General features: G+C 44.4%; 1 protein-coding gene across 3 annotated transcripts in view; it reads left to right on the forward strand.

Moving 5' to 3' along the window:
* TMCC3 (transmembrane and coiled-coil domain family 3) overlaps nt 1-21668 on the forward strand; it is a 227844-nt gene extending 206176 nt beyond the window's left edge. For all 3 annotated transcript variants that reach the window (XM_063927611.1, XM_063927610.1, XM_063927609.1), the window contains exon 4: nt 20879-21668. In XM_063927611.1, coding sequence (XP_063783681.1) covers nt 20879-21181 — 303 coding nt within the window. In that variant the 3' untranslated portion in view covers nt 21182-21668. The remainder of the gene's footprint in view (nt 1-20878) is intronic.
* The last annotated feature ends 1523 nt before the right edge of the window (nt 21669-23191 follow it).

Here is a 23191-nt window from a genome sequence, read left to right on the forward strand (position 1 = left end):
GCATGTGTGTATGAGTCCATGTTTGGGGGGGTCATGTATCATCGTGCCGTACGTGTTGTAAATCAAGCTTCGAGGTATTGCGAAGTATACATTTGAATTCCTTCTTATCCCGTGGTACGGGTCTGTGGATGGGCTGTCAAACTTTACCGAGCTCTTTTCGGATTTTGAACAAAATGGGGAGCACATTTTAGTTGATGATACATGAATGGGGGAATATGTGATTGCTGATATCTGTGCCTGTATTCCCTATACTATGTGTGTCATTACCTGAGGGTTGTAGAAATGAAGAAAAGACATAATTACGGTAAATGCGGTGGTATTCTATGTCAGGTTAATGTACATCTGTCGGTTGAAGTTTTGTTCGGTATCAGTTGAAAGTCGTCTTCTTTGCGCTGTGTTGCCCATTAGGTGTGAGCAAAAAGCTTTGTCAATGCCATTAGATTTACAAAAAAAATGTTGGGCTAGCGTAAGTTTAAGAATTCTAGGGAAACTGGGGATCCATGGCAAAGTTCATCAAATGTCCATATCTCAAGTGGTCAAAACTTCTTCGTTGGTCTATCCGTTGTCTGTATAGCGTCTCGTCAACTTCCTCGTCCAAGGGGATCTTTTTATCTTGGAGAAAAGCAGAAAAACAGGTGAAAGAAACGGACCGTAGAAATCGCATTTTCATCACATCATTGTTTCTATCATTGGGTCATAAATCAAATCCAGGTTAATTACAGTTTCCTCACTCCTCAAACTCATTACCCTGGTACGATGTTTGCACTAGAGATGAGCGGGTTCGGTTTCTTTGAATCCGAACCCGCACGAACTTCACTTTTTTTTTCACGGGTCCGAGCGACTCGGATCTTCCCGCCTTGCTCGGTTAACCCGAGCGCGCCCGAACGTCATCATGACGCTGTCGGATTCTCGCGAGACTCGGATTCTATATAAGGAGCCGCGCGTCGCCGCCATTTTCACACGTGCATTGAGATTGATAGGGAGAGGACGTGGCTGGCGTCCTCTCCATTTAGATTAGATTTAGAAGAGAGAGAGAGAGAGAGATTGCTGTGATACTGTAGATTAGAAGAGAGTGCAGACAGAGTTTAGTGACTGACGACCACAGTGACCAGTGACCACCAGAGACAGTGCAGTTGTTTGTTTTATTTAATATATCCGTTCTCTGCCTGAAAAAAACGATACACAGTCACACAGTGACTCAGTCTGTGTGCACTGCTCAGCCCAGTGTGCTGCACATCAATGTATTGTATATAAAGCTTATAATTGTGGGGGAGACTGGGGAGCACTGCAGGTTGTTATAGCAGGAGCCAGGAGTACATGATAAATAATATTATATTAAAATTAAACAGTGCACACTTTTGCTGCAGGAGTGCCACTGCCAGTGTGACTAGTGGTGACCAGTGCCTGACCACCAGTATATTAGTAGTATTGTATACTATCTCTTTATCAACCAGTCTATATTAGCAGCAGACACAGTACAGTGCGGTAGTTCACGGCTGTGGCTACCTCTGTGTCGGCACTCGGCAGGCAGTCCGTCCATCCATAATTGTATTATAATATATACCACCTAACCGTGGTTTTTTTTTTCATTCTTTATACCGTCGTCATACTAGTTGTTACGAGTATACTACTATCTCTTTATCAACCAGTGTACAGTGCGGTAGTTCACGGCTGTGGCTACCTCTGTGTCGGCACTCGGCAGGCAGTCCGTCCAACCATAATTGTATTATATACCACCTAACCGTGGTTTTTTTTTCATTCTTTATACCGTCGTCATACTAGTTGTTACGAGTATACTACTATCTCTTTATCAACCAGTGTACAGTGCGGTAGTTCACGGCTGTGGCTACCTCTGTGTCGGCACTCGGCAGGCAGTCCGTCCATCCATAATTGTATTATAATATATACCACCTAACCGTGGTTTTTTTTTCATTCTTTATACCGTCGTCATACTAGTTGTTACGAGTATACTACTATCTCTTTATCAACCAGTGTACAGTGCGGTAGTTCACGGCTGTGGCTACCTCTGTGTCGGCACTCGGCAGGCAGTCCGTCCAACCATAATTGTATTATAATATATACCACCTAACCGTGTTTTTTTTTTCATTCTTTATACCGTCGTCATACTAGTTGTTACGAGTATACTACTATCTCTTTATCAACCAGTGTACAGTGCGGTAGTTCACGGCTGTGGCTACCTCTGTGTCGGCACTCGGCAGGCAGTCCGTCCAACCATAATTGTATTATATACCACCTAACCGTGGTTTTTTTTTCATTCTTTATACCGTCGTCATACTAGTTGTTACGAGTATACTACTATCTCTTTATCAACCAGTGTACAGTGCGGTAGTTCACGGCTGTGGCTACCTCTGTGTCGGCACTCGGCAGGCAGTCCGTCCATCCATAATTGTATTATAATATATACCACCTAACCGTGGTTTTTTTTTCATTCTTTATACCGTCGTCATACTAGTTGTTACGAGTATACTACTATCTCTTTATCAACCAGTGTACAGTGCGGTAGTTCACGGCTGTGGCTACCTCTGTGTCGGCACTCGGCAGGCAGTCCGTCCAACCATAATTGTATTATAATATATACCACCTAACCGTGGTTTTTTTTTCATTCTTTATACCGTCGTCATACTAGTTGTTACGAGTATACTACTATCTCTTTATCAACCAGTGTACAGTGCGGTAGTTCACGGCTGTGGCTACCTCTGTGTCGGCACTCGGCAGGCAGTCCGTCCATCCATAATTGTATTATAATATATACCACCTAACCGTGGTTTTTTTTTCATTCTTTATACCGTCGTCATACTAGTTGTTACGAGTATACTACTATCTCTTTATCAACCAGTGTACAGTGCGGTAGTTCACGGCTGTGGCTACCTCTGTGTCGGCACTCGGCAGGCAGTCCGTCCAACCATAATTGTATTTTCTCTATCGTCCTAAGTGGATGCTGGGGTTCCTGAAAGGACCATGGGGAATAGCGGCTCCGCAGGAGACAGGGCACAAAAGTAAAGCTTTTACAGGTCAGGTGGTGTGTACTGGCTCCTCCCCCTATGACCCTCCTCCAGACTCCAGTTAGATTTTTGTGCCCGGCCGAGAAGGGTGCAATTCTAGGTGGCTCTCATAAAGAGCTGCTTAGAGAGTTTAGCTTAGGTTTTTTATTTTACAGTGATTCCTGCTGGCAACAGGATCACTGCAACGAGGGACAGAGGGAAGAAGAAGTGAACTCACCTGCGTGCAGGATGGATTGGCTTCTTGGCTACTGGACATGAAGCTCCAGAGGGACGATCACAGGTACAGCCTGGATGGTCACCGGAGCCACGCCGCCGGCCCCCTCACAGATGCTGAAGCAAGAAGAGGTCCAGAATCGGCGGCTGAAGACTCCTGCAGTCTTCTTAAGGTAGCGCACAGCACTGCAGCTGTGCGCCATTTTCCTCTCAGCACACTTCACACGGCAGTCACTGAGGGTGCAGGGCGCTGGGGGGGGGGCGCCCTGGGAGGCAAATGAAAACCTTTAAAAAGGCTAAAAATACCTCACATATAGCCCCAGAGGCTATATGGAGATATTTACCCCTGCCTAAATGTACTAAATAGCGGGAGACGAGCCCGCCGAAAAAGGGGCGGGGCCTATCTCCTCAGCACACGGCGCCATTTTCTGTCACAGCTCCGCTGGTCAGGAAGGCTCCCAGGTCTCTCCCCTGCACTGCACTACAGAAACAGGGTATAACAGAGAGGGGGGGCAAAATAAATGGCAATATATTAATATAAAAGCAGCTATAAGGGAGCACTTAATCATAAGGCTATCCCTGTCATATATAGCGCTTTTTGGTGTGTGCTGGCAGACTCTCCCTCTGTCTCCCCAAAGGGCTAGTGGGTCCTGTCTTCGTATAGAGCATTCCCTGTGTGTCTGCTGTGTCGGTACGTGTGTGTCGACATGTATGAGGACGTTATTGGTGTGGAGGCGGAGCAATTGCCAAATATGAGGATGTCACCTCCTAGGGGGTCGACACCAGAATGGATGCCTTTATTTGTGGAATTACGGGATAGCGTCAACTCGCTTAAGCAGTCGTTTGCCGACATGAGGCGGCCGGACACTCAATTAGTGCCTGTCCAGGCACCTCAAACACCGTCAGGGGCTGTAAAACGCCCCTTGCCTCAGTCGGTCGACACAGACCCAGACACAGGCACTGATTCCGGTGGTGAAGGTGACGAATCAACCGTATTTTCCAGTAGGGCCACACGTTATATGATTTTGGCAATAAAGGAGATGTTACATTTAGCTGATACTACAGGTACCACTAAACAGGGTATTATGTGGGGTGTGAAAAAACTACCAGTAGTTTTTACCGAATCAGAAGAATTAAATGACGTGTGTGATGAAGCGTGGGGTGCCCCGATAAAAAACTGCTAATTTCAAAGAAGTTATTGGCTTTATACCCTTTCCCGCCAGAGGTTAGGGAGCGCTGGGAAACACCTCCTAGGGTGGACAAAGCGCTAACACGCTTATCAAAACAAGTGGCGTTACCCTCTCCTGAGACGGCCGCACTTAAAGATCCATCAGATAGGAGGATGGAAAATATCCAAAAAGGTATATACACACATGCAGGTGTTATACTACGACCAGCTATTGCGACTGCCTGGATGTGCAGTGCTGGGGTAGTTTGGTCAGAGTCCCTGATCGAAAATATTGATACCCTGGACAGGGACAATATTTTACTGTCGTTAGAACAAATAAAGGATGCATTTCTTTATATGCGTGACGCACAGAGAGATATCTGCACACTGGCATCACGGGTAAGTGCCATGTCCATTTCGGCCAGAAGAGCTTTATGGACACGACAGTGGACAGGCGATGCGTAGAGGAGTTATTTGGGGTCGGTCTATCGGATTTGGTGGCCACGGCTACGGCCGGGAAATCCACCTTTCTACCTCAAGTCACTTCCCAACAGAAAAAGGCACCGACCTTTCAACCGCAGCCCTTTCGTTCCTTTAAAAATAAGAGAGCAAAGGGCTATTCATATCTGCCACGAGGCAGAGGACGAGGGAAGAAACAGCAACAGGCAGCTCCTTCCCAGGAACAGAAGCCCTCCCCGGCTTCTACAAAAGCCTCAGCATGACGCTGGGGCTTCGCAAGCGGACTCGGGGGCGGTAGGCGGTCGTCTCAAGAATTACAGCGCGCAGTGGGCTCACTCGCAGGTAAATCCCTGGATCCTGCAGATAATATCTCAGGGGTACAGGTTGAAATTAGAGACAGAGCCACCTCGCCGTTTCCTGAAGTCTGCTTTACCAACGTCCCCCTCAGAAAGGGAGACGGTTTTGGAAGCCATTCACAAGCTGTATTCTCAGCAGGTGATAGTCAAGGTACCTCTTCTACAACAAGGGAAGGGGTATTATTCCACTCTTTTTTGTGGTACCGAAGCCGGATGGCTCGGTAAGGCCTATTCTAAATCTGAAGTCCTTGAACCTGTACATAAAGAAGTTCAAGTTCAAGATGGAGTCACTCAGAGCAGTGATAGCGAACCTGGAAGAAGGGGACTTTATGGTATCCTTGGACATCAAGGATGCGTATCTCCACGTTCCAATTACCCCTCACACCAGGGGTACCTCAGGTTCGTTGTACAAAACTGTCACTATCAGTTTCAGACGCTGCCGTTTGGTTTGTCCACGGCACCTCGGGTCTTTACAAAGGTAATGGCCGAGATAATATTTCTTCTTCGAAGAAAAGGCGTATTAATTATCCCATACTTGGACGATCTCCTAATAAGGGCAAGGTCCAGAGAACAGCTAGAGATGGGTTTAGCACTATCTCAAGAGGTGCTAAAGCAGCACGGATGGATTCTGAATATTCCAAAATCCCAATTAATGCCGACAACTCGTCTGCTGTTCCTGGGGATGATTCTGGACACAGTTCAGAAAAAGGTTTTTCTTCCCGAAGAAAAAGCCAAGGAGTTATCTGACCTGGTCAGGAACCTCCTAAAACCAGGAAAGGTGTCTGTACATCAATGCACAAGAGTCCTGGGAAAAAATGGTAGCTTCTTACGAAGCAATCCCTTTCGGCAGATTCCATGCAAAGGGATCTGTTGGACAAATGGTCAGGGTCGCATCTTCAGATGCACCTGCGGATAACCCTGTCGCCGAGGACAAGGGTATCCCTTCTGTGGTGGTTGCAGGAGGCTCATCTATTGGAGGGCCGCAGATTCGGCATGCAGGATTGGATCCTGGTGACCACGGATGCCAGCCTGAGAGGCTGGGGAGCAGTCACACAGGGAAGAAATTTCCAGGGAGTGTGGTCGAGCCTGAAAAAGTCTCTTCACATAAGCATTCTGGAACTAAGAGCAATCTACAATGCTCTAAGCCAGGCGGAACCTCTGCTTCAAGGAAGACCGGTGTTGATCCAGTCGGACAACATCACGGCAGTCGCCCATGTAAACAGACAGGGCGGCACAAGAAGCAGGAGGGCAATGGCAGAAGCTGCCAGGATCCTTCGCTGGGCGGAGAATCACGTGATAGCACTGTCAGCAGTATTCATCCCGGGCGTGGACAACTGGGAAGCAGACTTCCTCAGCAGACACGACCTTCACCCGGGAGAGTGGGGACTTCATCCAGAAGTTTTCCACATGCTATTAAACCGTTGGGTAAAACCAATGGTGGACATGATGGCGTCTCGCCTCAACAAAACACTGGACAGGTATTGCGCCAGGTCAAGAGATCCGCAGGCAATAGCTGTGGACGCGCTGGTAACACCTTGGGTGTACCAGTCGGTATATGTGTTTCCTCCTCTGCCTCTCATACCAAAGGTATTGAGGATTATACGGCAAAGAGGAGTAAGACTAGTGGCTCCGGATTGGCCAAGAAGGACTTGGTACCCGGAACTTCAAGAGATGGTCACGGACGATCCGTGGCCTCTACTTCTGAGAAGGGACCTGCTTCAGCAGGGTCCTTGTCTTTTTCAAGACTTACCGCGGCTGCGTTTGACGGCATGGCGTTTGAATGCCAGATCCTAAAAGGAAAAGGCATTCCAGAAGAAGTCATTCCTCCCTTGATAAAGGCAAGGAAGGAAGTCACCGCGAAGCATTATCGCCGTATTTGGCGAAAATATGTTGCGTGGTGCGAGCAGCGGAGTGCTCCGATGGAGGAATTTCAACTGGGTCGTTTTCCTACATTTCCTGCAATCAGGATTGTCTATGGGTCTCAAATTGGGATCTATTAAGGTTCAAATTTCGGCCCTATCAATATTCTTCCAAAAAGAATTGGCCTCAGTCCCTGAGGTCCAGATTTTTATCAAAGGAGTACTGCATATACAGCCTCCTGTGGTGCCTAAGGTGGCACCGTGGGATCTAAATGTAGTTTTAGATTTCCTCAAATCCAAGTGGTTTGAACCACTAAAGAATGTGGATTTGAAATATCTCACATGGAAAGTGACTGTTACTGGCCCTGGCTTCGGCCGGGAGAGTATCTGAACTGGCGGCTTTGTTTTATAAAAGCCCTTATTTAATTTTCCATTCGACATAGGGCAGAGCTGCGGACGCGTCCGCATTTTCTCCCTAAGGTGGTATCAGCGTTTCACCTGAACCAGCCTATTGTAGTGCCTGCGGCTACAGACGACTTGAAGGACTCCAAGTTGTTGGACGTTGTCAGAGCCTTAAAAATATACATTTAAAGGACGGCTGGAGTCAGAAAATCTGACTCGCTGTTTATACTGTATGCACCCAACAAGTTGGGTGCACCTGCTTCTAAGCAGTCGATTGCTCGTTGGATTTGTAACAAAATTCAACTTGTACATTCTGTGGCAGGCCTGCCACAGCCTAAATCTGTTAAGGCCCATTCCGCAAGGAAGGTGGGCTCATCTTGGGCGGCTGCCCGAGGGGTCTCGGCATTACAACTCTGCCGAGCAGCTACGTGGTCAGGGGAGAACACGTTTGTAAATTTTTACAAATTTGATACCCTGGCAAAGGAGGACCTGGAGTTCTCTCATTCGGTGCTGCAGAGTCATCCGCACTCTCCCGCCCGTTTGGGAGCTTTGGTATAATCCCCATGGTCCTTTCAGGAACCCCAGCATCCACTTAGGACGATAGAGAAAATAAGAATTTACTTACCGATAATTCTATTTCTCGGAGTCCGTAGTGGATGCTGGGCGCCCATCCCAAGTGCGGATTATCTGCAATACTTGTACATAGTTATTGTTAACTAATTCGGGTTATTGTTTAGGAAGCCATCTTTCAGAGGCTCCTCTGTTATCATACTGTTAACTGGGTTTAGATCACAAGTTGTACGGTGTGATTGGTGTGGCTGGTATGAGTCTTACCCGGGATTCAAAAAGCCTCCCTTATTGTGTACGCTCGTCCGGGCACAGTACCTAACTGGAGTCTGGAGGAGGGTCATAGGGGGAGGAGCCAGTACACACCACCTGACCTGTAAAAGCTTTACTTTTGTGCCCTGTCTCCTGCGGAGCCGCTATTCCCCATGGTCCTTTCAGGAACCCCAGCATCCACTACGGACTCCGAGAAATAGAATTATCGGTAAGTAAATTCTTATTATAATATATACCACCTAACCGTGGTTTTTTTTTCATTCTTTATACCGTCGTCATACTAGTTGTTACGAGTATACTACTATCTCTTTATCAACCAGTGTACAGTGCGGTAGTTCACGGCTGTGGCTACCTCTGTGTCGGCACTCGGCAGGCAGTCCGTCCAACCATAATTGTATTATAATATATACCACCTAACCGTGGTTTTTTTTTCATTCTTTATACCGTCGTCATACTAGTTGTTACGAGTATACTACTATCTCTTTATCAACCAGTGTACAGTGCGGTAGTTCACGGCTGTGGCTACCTCTGTGTCGGCACTCGGCAGGCAGTCCGTCCATCCATAATTGTATTATATACCACCTAACCGTGGTTTTTTTATACCACCTAACCGTGGCAGTCCGTCCATAATTGTATACTAGTATCCAATCCATCCATCTCCATTGTTTACCTGAGGTGCCTTTTAGGCCCGGTGTTTGTGTCGGCCACTAGGGTCGCTAATCTTACTCACACAGCTACCTCATTGCGCCTCTTTTTTTCTTTGCGTCATGTGCTGTTTGGGGAGGGTTTTTTGGAAGGGCCATCCTGCGTGACACTGCAGTGCCACTCCTAGATGGGCCCAGTGTTTGTGTCGGCCACTAGGGTCGCTAATCTTACTCACACAGCTACCTCATTGCGCCTCTTTTTTTCTTTGCGTCATGTGCTGTTTGGGGAGGGTTTTTTGGAAGGGACATCCTGCGTGACACTGCAGTGCCACTCCTAGATGGGCCCGGTGTTTGTGTCGGCCACTAGGGTCGCTTATCTTACTCACACAGCGACCTCGGTGCAAATTTTAGGACTAAAAATAATATTGTGAGGTGTGAGGTATTCAGAATAGACTGAAAATGAGTGTAAATTATGGTTTTTGAGGTTAATAATACTTTGGGATCAAAATGACCCCCAAATTCTATGATTTAAGCTGTTTTTTAGTGTTTTTGGAAAAAAACACCCGAATCCAAAACACACCCGAATCCGACAAAAATAATTCGGTGAGGTTTTGCCAAAACGCGTTCGAACCCAAAACACGGCCGCGGAACCGAACCCAAAACCAAAACACAAAACCCGAAAAATTTCAGGCGCTCATCTCTAGTTTGCACTTCATTAAAGCCTGACCGCATCTAAATATCAAGCCAATTGATATGACAACACCTAAGATACATAGGAGAAACTTCCCAACATCCATTATGACTCCTTGAGCCCAGTCTCCCAAACCGGAGAACCAATTTCGCGGGTTCAACCATGACACCCAACCAGTCAGCTCATTACCTACAGCAGCAAGAGTGAGATTGTGTTTTCGGCGAAATTCCCACTTCAATTGGAGAATATCGTCCATCTTTTGGTCTATGACCTCGACCGGATCCTCGGTGCTATTCGTGATATACGTGCAACACTTCACGCCGTACTGTGTTGCCAATGTAACACAATATCCGCCTGTCACTGCTGTGAGGTAATTAAGAACCATTCTATGCTGCACCAGTTCTGTTTTATAAGCTTGAAGTTCCCTTCCAGTATATCTAAACGTGTCATCATACATTTCAGTGATATTATCTAACAAATTTGCGAGCGCCGATATGTATTTATAATTTAGCACTCCTCTAGCGGTGCGGGTGAAATCTAACGCGATTAAGAATTGAATCCCGGTGGATTCACTTATCAGATCAGAGGCCGGATGCTCTGTCTTCTCTATCAGGTGCCTTTTAACAACGTGCTCGTAATGGGTGTGAGTATAAGGAGCTTGGGCACCACGATGTATGTCTTTCATTTTATCATGTGTTACAGTCATTACTTCAGGCAATACTTTTCCAATATAACACAATCCTTCAGAGTTTGGGGCAAGCCACTTGTACGCCTTTCTCCCGCATATGAAATATGCATCATCGGGGAGAACATATGGGACGGAGAAGGACATAACCATATTACACACCTTCCAGGTGAACTCTCCTAACCCTAATTCTTCCATCTGCTTAATACACGTATCAGGTTGTACGATATGTGCACAGTATCCTGGTGATACTTCTCCAACTCTCGTAATCCTATTTCCTAAGGTGTACCTATACCGGAAAGATTTTCCTCTACTGGCTATGTGGCGTACAAGCTGTGTATCTGTAGGCATTCTATCTGCTCTATGCGAAAAGGTCATGGTGTGGTTACTCCATGACACTTCCCAATTTCCCGGCTTTCTGGGATTGGAGATGTTGAAACATAATAGGGACCTATCCACATGGTATTGGTGGAGCTTCAAACTAGGAGGGCTGGAGATATTAAACCTCCTGTCCACCGGTCTCCCACCATTTAACTCAAGTACCTCCCCTATCGTTAAAGGAAATGGTACTAGCCCTGATTTGCTATGACCTTGAGGTACTTGAGAGCATACCCAACAATCTGTTTTGTTTAACACATTACCCACTAAGGAGTGATAGTCACTCAATGGATGCCGGTCCATATGGATATTAAAACTGGATTGGCATTTCTTAATGCACCCATCTTCGATGACATTGTTACAGAGCCTACAGATACAGTTTTCCTCAGCTAACAATCCGTCACAATTTCTTCTATGGTCAATGCTATCGGATCGTTTTCTGATACTCGCCTTTGCTTGTTGGTTAGGTTGATCCTGGAAAACTACGCCTCCATCTTTATCATCAGAACCCATTCCAGAACCTCTATCGACCTCCATGGTACTCTCGCCGGAACAGACTGCTCTGGTCAACATCATGGTCAACAGGAAAATCCGGATCACAGTCTCTTGGGGCAAGTCCATCTTATAGGAGGAAACGGAGAAGAATGAGAAGGAGGAAAAAGAAATTTGAGGGAGAGGGGATGGGAAGTGGAGGAAAATAATAAAAGGGAGTGGGGAGTCGACAACAGCTCTCGGTCTTCAAGGCTCAGGTGCCGCCTCAGTCCTCCTGGAACAGACACTCCAGTGATACAACCTCTACCGTCTGGTCCTTATCACGGGACTTCTCTGGATCAGCAACCTTCTTGCAGTGGGATGAATGGACCCAAGTCTCTCTCTCAGCAACCTTTAATGCTGTAGTGCTAGTCAATAAGACCTGGTATGGTCCTTCCCATCTGTCAATAAGGCAACCTGAGCGTAGAAAATTCCGTATCATTACATAATCCCCAGGTTCAATGTCATGACAATTACTATCAGGTAGATCAGGAATCACCAACTTCAGATTATCATTTTGATTCCTTAACTGTTTACTCATGTTAATCAAGTACTTTACAGTCACTTCATTGTTACATTTCAAATCATCCTGAGGGTTAATCATGACATGCGGTTGTCGACCAAACAAGATTTCAAAGGGAGACAGATTAAGAGGGGACCTGGGAGTGGTTCTGATACTATACAATACAATGGGTAAAGCTTCTGGCCATGTCAATCCTGTCTCTGCCATCACTTTACTCAATTTATTTTTAATAGTGCTGTTCACTCTTTCGACCTTCGCACTCGCCTGTGGACGGTACGGAGTGTGCAGCTTGCTATCCATTCCCATCAACTTACACATTCCTTGAAAGACATCACCTGTAAAATGGGTACCCCTATCACTTTCGATTATTCTAGGGATACCATATCTACATACAAATTCCTGCACAATTTTCTTAGCAGTAAACATAGCGGTATTTGTAGCTGCAGGAAATGCTTCGACCCAATTTGAGAAAACATCTATACAAACAAGTACATATTTCAAATTCCGACAAGGGGGTAATTGTATAAAGTCAATTTGTATTACCTGGAAAGGGCCGCCGGCAGGTGGGATGTGGGATGGTTCTGTAGGTATTGCCTTTCCAATATTCTTTCTCAAACAAGTAAGGCATGACATTGCTCTTTTACTCGCATGAGAGGAGAATCCTGGGGCGCACCAATAGGCTCTTACCAATTTGCACATCCCTTCCTTGCCTAGATGAGTCAGCCCGTGAGCTGCTTCAGCCAGACATGGAAGATATGCTCTGGGGGCCACTGGTTTACCATGTCCATCCGTCCAGAGTCCTGAGGACTCCTGGCCACATCCCTTTGCCTTCCAGACTGCCTTTTCCTGTGTGGAACACAAATTTTGCATTTCACACAACTTCTGTGTGTTAATGGTATTAAATACCATCAATTGTGTGGTGTCTGTCTGTATGGGGGTAGCAGCTGCTAACTTAGCAGCTTCGTCTGCTCGGCTGTTACCAAGTGATACCGGGTCTTGGCTATATGTGTGTGCTTTACATTTGATAACAGCCACTCTGTCGGGTTCCTGTATCGCTGTTAGAAGCCTTTTTATGTGAGCTGCATGCGCTACCGGTGTACCAGCTGCCGTCATGAAATTTCTGAGGCGCCATAGGGCTCCGAAATCATGGACTACCCCGAATGCGTATGTAGAATCGGTGTAGATATTGGCTGACTTACCCTTAGCCAATTCACATGCTCTGGTTAGGGCGACCAGTTCAGCAACCTGGGCTGAGTGAGGTGGGCCTAGCGGTTCCGCTTCTATGGTGTCTTGGTCATCTACGACTGCGTATCCAGTACACAAGTCTCCCGAGTCTGACTGTCTATGGCAACTACCGTCTGTGTAGAACGTGAGTTCTGCATCTTCCAGTGGGTTGTCACTGATGTCAGGCCTTGCGGTAAAATTTTGGGTCAAATATTCCATACAATCATGTGTATCTTCCTTTGTATTAAATCCTCCTTCCCCATCACTCTCACCTTCCACCCTTTGTGCCTGACCAGGCACACCTGGGAGATACGTTGCAGGATTTAATGCACTGCATCTCCTTATGGTGATGTTTACGGGGGCCATTAGTGCCAATTCCCATCTTGTAAACCTCGCTGATGAGACGTGTCTGGTTTGGGCAGAATTCAATAAGGCTGATACTGAATGTGGCGTATGGATTGTGAGGTTGTGGCCTAGCACGACATCTTCGCTTTTTGTCACTAGCAATGCTATCGCAGCAACGCTTCGCAAGCATGTGGGGAGGGATCGCGCTACCGTGTCTAGCTGAGCGCTGTAGTATGCAACTGGCCTGCTGGCATCACCGTGTTTTTGGGTTAGTACACCTGCCGCGCAACCAGCACTTTCTGTTCCGTATAGTTCAAAGGGTTTCCCATAGTCTGGCATACCTAGTGCTGGTGCCTGCGTTAGGCACTGTTTGAGTCTCTCAAATGCTGTTTCGGACTCGTCTGTATGCGAAATCCTATCAGGTTTGTTTGAGGAGACCATTTCCTGCAAAGGTAACGCCAAAATGGAAAACCCTGGGATCCAATTACGGCAATACCCACACATTCCTAAAAACGTTCTGATCTGTTGCTGGGTTTGTGGCAGAGTCATGTCTCTAATTGCTTGGATTCTATCAGCGGTCAGGTGTCTCAGTCCTTGTGTTAGACAGTGTCCCAAATATTTTACCTTAGTTTGGCATAATTGTAACTTGTCTTTGGACACCTTGTGTCCTGTGTCTGAAAGATGAAACAGGAGCTGTTTCGTATCCTTCAGAGATGCTTCCAGTGAATCTGAACACAGTAATAAATCGTCCACATACTGTATCAATACTGATCCACTGTCTGGTTGGAAAGACTGTAAACAATCATGCAAAGCCTGAGAAAATATACTTGGACTATCTATGAAACCTTGGGGTAATCGAGTCCACGTGTATTGGACTCCTCTGTATGTGAATGCAAACAAATATTGGCTGTCAGGGTGCAGAGGTACCGAAAAGAAAGCGGAGCAGAGGTCAATAACAGTGAAAAATTTGGCAGTGGGAGGGATTTGCATTAGGATGACAGCTGGATTTGGCACTACGGGGAACTGACTCTCAATTATTTTGTTAATCCCCCTTAGATCCTGCACTAGTCTGTAACCCCTCCCCCCACTCTTTTTCACAGGGAAGATGGGACTATTAGCAGTGCTGGACGTTCTTACCAGAATGCCCTGTTGTAGCAAGCGCTCTATTACTGGGTAAACTCCTAACTCCACCTCTGGCTTCAGAGGGTACTGTGGGATTTTTGGAGCTATCCTACCATCTTTTACTTGTACAACTACTGGAGCTACGTTTGCCATTAATCCAGTGTCTTGTCCGTCTTTTGTCCAAAGTGACTCTGGTATCTGAGATGTCATCTCTTCTATTTGGGATGGATTCCTATTTGTCATAATGGTATGTGACATTAATTTTGATGGGGAGTCTAACATGTCTCGCACTTCCTGAGCGTGTTTCTCAGGTATGTCCAAGAATACACCTTCAGGAGTACAATAAATGACGCACCCCATTTTACACAGTAAGTCTCTTCCCAGGAGATTGGTTGGTGCCGATGCAGCCAGCAAAAAGGAATGCTTGGTATGCAAAGGCCCTATTGTAATCTCGGCTGGTTTGCTAACAGGGTAGTGCTGGACTACTCCTGTTACTCCCATGGCTGGAATTGTCCTACCAGTGGTTCTCATGCCCACTGTCGAATTTATCACTGACTTGGCCGCCCCTGTGTCTACAAGAAAGTTTAAAGTTTTACCAGCTACATTGATTGCGATCTCGGGTTCACTTCCAAGGTTGGCAATTAATTTTACTGGCTGCAGATTACAGGTATGGCCACACCCCTATTGGGTATGGTGACCTCCCTGAATCCCGCTGGCAGCAACTACTTGTGAGGGAGATAGTTGGGAACTACCAGAGGCATGCCAGTCTCTGTTTGGGGGATATCTTTTTGTTTCCCCTGTATGTGGCTCATAACTCCGTTTCTGCGGACCTTGCTCCCAATGTCGTGTGTCGTGTCGTTGTCTAGGGGGTTGGTATGAGTTTCGTGGATTCTTTACTCTACAATCTCGTGCCATGTGTCCCTGTTTATGACAAGAATAACAAGTAACCATACTTGACTTACCCACAGGATTTGGTGATACAAACAAAGGCTGCCTTGTGGTCAGAGCCTGTATACTTACTGACATTAATTTATCACCTTGTTGTTCCCTGTGTCTGGTGATGTTTCTATCGTGATCAATAGCAGCCTCTCTCAAAGTAGCCACAGACAGACCTCGCCAACATGGTTGTGTGGTCTGTACCCTAGTCTTCAATGACTCTTTTAAACCATCCATCAGTACCGATACTGCTACTTCCCGATGGTTTGTGTCTGTTTTAATGTCCTCTATGCCTGTGTATTTTGCCATTTCTAATAATGCTCTGTGAAAATACTCTGCAGCTGTCTCTGACTCCTTCTGTTTAATGGAGAATATCTTATTCCATTTAGCTACCGCTGGGAAATACTTTTAGCTGCAAGTTTATTCTTTTCACATTATCTTGGTTGTACACATCTGTAAGAGGTACATCATGATCTAGTCCGCAATCAGCTAAAAATTGAGTTGCGTCGACATTTGAGGGTAAACATGCTCTCAGCAATATCTGCCAGTCTTTATTGTTGGGCTCTGCAGTGTTACCTAAGTCTCTGATGTATTTTTGACTGGCAACTAAATCTTTTCTAGGGTCAGGAAATTCAGACACTATGGTCCTTAATTCCATTCGGGAAAATGGAGTGTACATGGCAATGTTCCTAATGGGAGTGGCTCCTGATGCGTCTGTTTTCCCATTTGGCACTGCTATTACTCTAACAGGTGTAATTCTAACAACCTCATTCTGTGTAGATTCTACAGGCTGTGGTGAAATAGTCTCAGCATAATGCATGGTGCCGTACTTACCAGTTGATACGACCTCACCTATCCCTCCGCTAGGGGCCTTTACTAATCTCGTGGGTGGAGCTGTGCCTACTGTGGTCTCTGCTATGGTGGCTGCTAGAGAGAGCGCTGAAATCGTTGCCGATTCGTCCTCTTGATCATACTCCTGAGGAAAGTTCAAAACAGGGTACAACTTGCACGGGTTAATACTTGCATGGGTTAATGGGTTAACATTATCATTAACATTTACACAGTTACTAAGTGATTTTGTGTTACACCTTAGTGCGTCTTTCTCCGCAATCAACTTCTCTCCTGATATATATGGTGGCGGTGGGGCCGTGGCAATCAGTTTTCTGTTAGAGCCAGATCCCGCCGCCTGAGCCAAACCTCTCTGTATCTCACCTTCCTGTTGCCACAACTGTAAATAATCATAATGCTGGATTCGTCTTTGTTGATTTTATGAGACATATCCTCCTCCTTTAAATTTTGTAACACTTCTGAGCTGAAGCTACCTACTCTTGGGAATTTCTCCCCGTCATGTACAGTCATTCTCTCCCATTCATCACATAAAGTTTCTGTGTGACTTCCATATTTCTCACACATTATGTACCTGGCCGACCCAATTGGTCGGACCACTGAATCAACCCGAACCGAGGTTGATCGCCCCCTACCTGAACAAGTGGCCCCCATAGTTCGAAAGAGTTGCTTTATTTAGCCAACCCTTTACGAAAAACCAAATGTCAACAATAGGCTGACGGTGGCGGTTTACCGAGTACCCCACTCACTCGCCCACGCCGACCAATACGACCTGATCACACCGATATGGTGCTGGCGTACTCGACCTAGGGCCCCTGCGACCTGAACCTCTATTTACTGGAACCTGCGAGGGTTATCCGAAGAACACTTACTCTTTCCAGTAACTATTGGTTGCTGGATAGTTCCTGAGTGAGCAGCAAACTTCCCTTAAAATAAAAAAAAATTACACAAATCACGTTAGAGTGTACAAATAGCGTTTGTGACCCCTTTACTCTAATGGTATTAGGTCAGATTACTAACTACTGCACACACTTACGTGCAGTCCAGTCGTTTAGTACACAAACAACTAAGCTTATGTACGGAAAGACCAATGGAATCGAAACTTACGACTGCGAATTCCTTCAGCCAGAGCTTATATGGCCTATATGGGTGTTGCACCAACCCTTTTCGGTGTTGTGCCTGTGAACTGTATAGCGGACTTCCTTAACGGCTGTACCTGGACCTCCTGGTCTGCTATGACCTCCTGGTCTTGTTACAGTACGACCTCCTGGTCTTGTTACAGTATGACCTCCTGGTCTGCTATACTCTAATGCTCAAAATTGTATATTTAACCAGAGATGCCTCCCTAGCCACCGTGCACGTCACTTACACGCATGTACCTCACGAGTACTCGACTTTTCTTGTGGTTCAACCTTTAAAAATTGTAAAAACACTCACTCATCACATGTACACTTTTGTTTCTATTTCTATTTCTGCGCAGAAATTTTTCTTCAGATCAGGTGTGTTACCAATTAGGAGCAGGATCTGTTAATTAAAATTTCGGACACCCAAAAATAGACTTGCGTTATTTCTCGCCTCGCGTTATTTATCGCTTTGCGTTAAAAATCAACTTATCGTGACTTGAGCTACGTGGGCGTAACCGGACGCTCCGTTGCGTAACGTACGCTGCGTGCGTCGGCCTTTGGATTGCGTACGCAAGTCTTTGTTAGAGACACGTATACGCAAAGCAAAGATCCACTGTAACACAATTTTATACTTTTATCAATGTAGATGATCCTTGATCATCTACCACACAAACACACTGACTTCGCCTTATCTCCCAGGCGAAACTGTGTGTTTGTCTATCTTTTAACTATATTACCTTTACTCTTAAACTATGAAATAACGGCAAATCTTTTTTTTTGCACTTCTATCAACTATAAAACTGGCAGACAGGAGAGTGATATACGAAAATGAAAAAGAAATGCAGATATATATATGTGTGCGTGCGTGTGTACGCAAGACAGAAAAATAAACAGTTTTAAAAGACACTAGCGTTTTGTTCTTACCTCCGGTTCCCGGATTCCTTCAGCACTCTTTACCTAAGCGAAGCAGACGCTTATCCTGTCAGCACTACGAGGGATACAACCTCCCGCCCTTTGCTGAGGGATAATGTCTGCTGATCTACCTAGTGCAGATATGTGAAGGACGGGCGAGCCGCCAATTGATAAAGCTAAATATTTATCGTATATAAAACACTTTAAGAGGTCTAAGAACACTATACGCTATCTACGTAAGAAGTACCGTAAGGGTACGCAAGTTGTGTAGCGATCGCTCAACCGTAGTCGAGACGCTCAAGCGTCACGTTCGCTTACGGCCCAGTGATCACAGGCAGGCACGCTATTGGCTGCCGACTAACGTGATGATTCGCTATAGCGTAGCGTACGCTCGGGACCACGAGGAGATCACCAGCGGTGCAGACGCTTATAACGTTTAAACCTTTATATCTATACTTTTAACGCTGAGATACACAGTATACCTTAGTGTGGAGACAGAGTGTAAGTGCAACCTGGTGTAACCTGATTAACTACAAAGCTGCTTGAGCGTCACCGACGCTCAGAGAATACTTAACTCTATAAAGAATGCACAGATACCTGGGCTTAGGGTCCAAAACCTATTATATGTATTATAACTATTATAATTTGCAAAAAGAATCACAGTACAAATGATACACTACAATATAACATAAACCAACTAACCAGATAAACTACACAGGAAATACAATACAATACAATTAAAGGAAAATACGAGAGAGAGAGAGAGAGAGATGGCTCACAGTAAGACAATATGATTACGGAGAAAACTTACGCACAAGGGGAAACGATCGCATGCGCCTCGATATCCAGCTCCCGATTATCAGCAATGAGAACCGTTGAAGAGAGTGCACTGGATACGGTCGGCCTGCCTATTTATGCCCCACACACAATACAATTCAATGGTCCCTACAATCTCATTGTTCATTGGACACAGGAATTCGGCTTCGCATTATAACAAAAGGTCATAGGTTGATTCATACAGGTGGGTTGTGACTATTTCCAACTGCTCAGGTGGGAGGGAAACTGGGTTTCCCGCCGCATGGGTAATAAAGTGCAAATAAAGTAAATATTCATAAACTTCTTATGTCCATAACTATTCGCACGAGCGATTGATCTGCTTCAAACCAACACCGGAATATTTCTAATTAAATATTCTTCCGATGGATACTAAACACCACTGTATTACTCCTGTCTGACCCTTCGTATCAAACAAAGAGGGATTCCTCTGTTCATAAACATTCTATATTAACCAAACTTTCAGAATCTATCAAAGGGACCATGATCTACAAAATACATTATTAGTGAAAATATGTAATGATTGAGTCGCACGCTATGATCGCATAAACTCTACCGTAAATACGCATACCATGCGCCTGCGGGTGCCCGCGACTGTGAGTATGCGCACGTACGGGAGAGCGTACGCATGCCCAGCACGGACCTGTGTGAGGTGCAAATATGGTAGTGTGCATAGAGATATTTTTCTGACTTTGACATAACGTACATAGATTGCTTTTTCTAGAATATTTATTAGATGTTTTCTTGGCAACAATGCGGACTGAGACAGATATTCACAATGCAATAAATATAATGAAGTCAAAGTAGATTGAATAAGATCTGCATGAGTACAAATGTAAGATTCCAATTTACAGTAGTGTTGAGATGAAAATTTATTTTATTTGGATTCTTTTCTACAAACCAAGTTGATAGCCTCATTTATTTATTTTTCTGTAAAAATCTGTACACTATTTACATACCAGTGGAGAGGCATGCACACACTGACCTATTTGGCAGCTTATAGGAAAAACAACCAATGCTTGTTCCAATGCTTATCTTCTTGTCAATAATATTGTTGATATTTATAGCATGGAAAAAAAATGTGGATCCTTTTCAATATGAGCAGAATTGGGTGAATGGTTTTGGACAATTAAAATGTAGTAAAATTTCACCAATGTAAAAATTGCAATGAATAAATAAGACTCGATGGAGAAACGGGAAACCCCGTATTAGCTTACAATTTAACAACAATGGGCAATATTATTAGAAGAAAACCAACTGCCCTATTTTTATTTCACATGGAAGCTGGTTCTGAAAAAATAATAGAACAAGGTCCCTTATAGCTGTATAGACCTCAGTGAGAAACAGTGCATGGCTGTTGTTTGTATGGGCGAATTGGGTGCATCAGCTAATTTCTCTGTTTTCTATGTTTAGCAATATATCATTCTGAAGAAGCAGCATTTCATTATAAACATAAATGGACCTGACATCTGACATGTCATCTCTCAGCCCTGACCTCCGTCCTGTTATACTTACCCTTTGTTCCTGGTCCTCTTCTGTCCTGTCATTACGGTTGTGGTCCAATTTTATAATAGATTTTTATATGCGTTCATAACTGCAGAGGATAAATGGTTTACCACTATTAATCTGCTTTTAGTTAAGTATACTGGAATCTGTGCTCATCTGTTCTAAGACTGATGTGAGGATCTGATTTCCAGTTGAAATATATCAGGACACAATAACCTACATGTGTTTAACTACATATATATTTTTTCATTTCATAGGAAGCTTTGGAATCGTGTCAGACCCGTGTCTCTAAACTGGAGCTCCATCAGCAAGAACAACTAGCTGTACAGTCTGAGACTGTGAATGCCAAAGTACTTCTGGGCAAATGTATAAATATACTCCTGGCCTTAATCACAGTCATCCTGGTTTTTGTATCTACAATTGCCAAGTTCACAGCTCCAATGATGAAGAGTCGTTTTCACATAATGTGTACTTTCTTTGCAGTGACACTGTTTGCAATTCTTTGCAAAAACTGGGACCATATATTATGTGCCCTAGAACGTATCCTCATGCCAAGCTGAACACTCTGTGCACAAACCTTTAATTGTTTTTTCATTGATGGATTTTAAAAGGCCCTTCAAGTGGATTCTTTTTACCAGCTGGCAATTGATTTCACAGTCATTTGCGAAGTATACTGTTTGCACCAGTCTTGGCATGCGCACCTTCATATGTTGCCTTAAAGTTGCAAATCTGCATTTCTGTCTTTAAGTGACAACCATGAGAAGGTGGATCTGTAAAATGTTGATTTCTGTGCACCACACTGGAACAATATTCTGACTCTTGAGTTTCTCAGCCTGAGGTTGAATTAATTTAGCCTACCAAAGCTTTTCTTGCTTAATATTAAGTTTCAGAACATGCATCTATTTGTGCTATCTGATCAGATACATTGAGTTTTTGTGGCAAATACTTCATCTGTGTGCTCTTTTTATATGTTTTTCCACTGTTAAGAGTGTACACCCAAAATGTATTCCTCATAATTCTCTATACTAAATGGCATCAAAACTTAAATGCGTGTTTTGTTTCATCACTTGTTAAGCAGATATCAATGTTCCCATCTTATTTCAACCCTAACAAAAGAAAGTGGGGTAACCAAAGAAAGATTTGTCTACATAAAATGATTGCAACTGTGACTCATAAAATTATTGCTACTGTGAATTTTATTACAATATCCATAGCTTTTTAGAAAGTGGAGAATGAACATAAATATCCATAAAAGAAATGTTTATTGAATTTAAAATAATCCTATTAATTGGTTTATGGAAAGATAAACATTGGACACTTTCACTTAAAGATCCGTATCCTACAGTGATTGCAAGGGCTGTCGCCCTTAAACGGAGTTAAATGAAAGACCAACTGTAAAATTTAGCTTTCATCGTTTTATTTGGTTTATATTGCTTTGTATGGCAAGCAGGTTTTCCGGACGATGTGCATTGAAGTAAATAATATCCATCTGTGCATGAAAATTCACACCCTAGCTCCACTGAAATTGTCAACTAAAACAGCAAAACATTCATTGTAACATTTTACTGCATCATCCTGCCTTTTTAATCAGGTGTTAGTGTGTTCAGTGGTACTTCTTAGGTGCTGGGCAGTGGCACATTATGGAAAGAAGATGAAAGCAAACTAATAATTAAAAGAAATAAAAAATATCTCTCTCTATCTCTATCCATCTCTCGCGCTCTCTCTCTCTCTATCTATCTATATATATCTCTCTCTCCATCTCTCTCTCTCTCTCTATCTATCTATGTGTATATATATATATATATATATATATATATATATCTCATCTGCCACTTCACTTATGTGGAGAAAGATTCCTCTCTTTAGACCCATCCTTTGCAGTGGATATGTCATAGCTAGTTTTCACTGTATATAGCTGAAATTAGTTAACATTTTCTCCAATTGTTTATAACTTCTTGATTTCACAGACTTTTATTTAATGAGAATATTGTGTTTTCTGCAGAATGTGTGCGCTATCTTGCGCAGTCATCAGGAGAGGACAACGCGTGCTCACTGTTTCACCTGTGACAGGATAGGACAGTGCATTAAATTAATATTCAAGCGCTTGTATGATATTAAAATGTGTTAAAGTGGCACCTGTAAAGAAAATAGTGGTTAAAAACTATGTTTAAGCCCTTTTTGGGAATAGTGAAGGCGACATCAGTCCTGCAGATGGTCTGTCCCTAACTGACTTACCCTATGGTGGCAGTGGTATTCCTCAGCCTGATGTTTGCCGTCCACTGCTTGTTACACACTCCCACCAAGTCCGGTGGGGTGCAGGATGATGACATCACTGGAGGGTGCTGCTATAGTCACAGGTGGCTCAATTTGGTGCAGGAATAATGCTGTTATCACTATAGTGTCCGTCAAACATGTTTCATGCGCTTACCGCACTTTGTCAAGGATCTGTGCTTGCTGACTGTCTCACCTGTGGCAGGAAATACAAACTCACGGTCTCACCTGTGGCAGGATAGGACAACGCATGCTCACTGTCTCATCTGTGGCAGGATAGGACAACTCATGCTCACTGT

Source organism: Pseudophryne corroboree, chromosome 6, assembly GCF_028390025.1.
Source record: "Pseudophryne corroboree isolate aPseCor3 chromosome 6, aPseCor3.hap2, whole genome shotgun sequence".
NCBI classification, from domain to species: Eukaryota; Metazoa; Chordata; class Amphibia; order Anura; family Myobatrachidae; genus Pseudophryne; species Pseudophryne corroboree.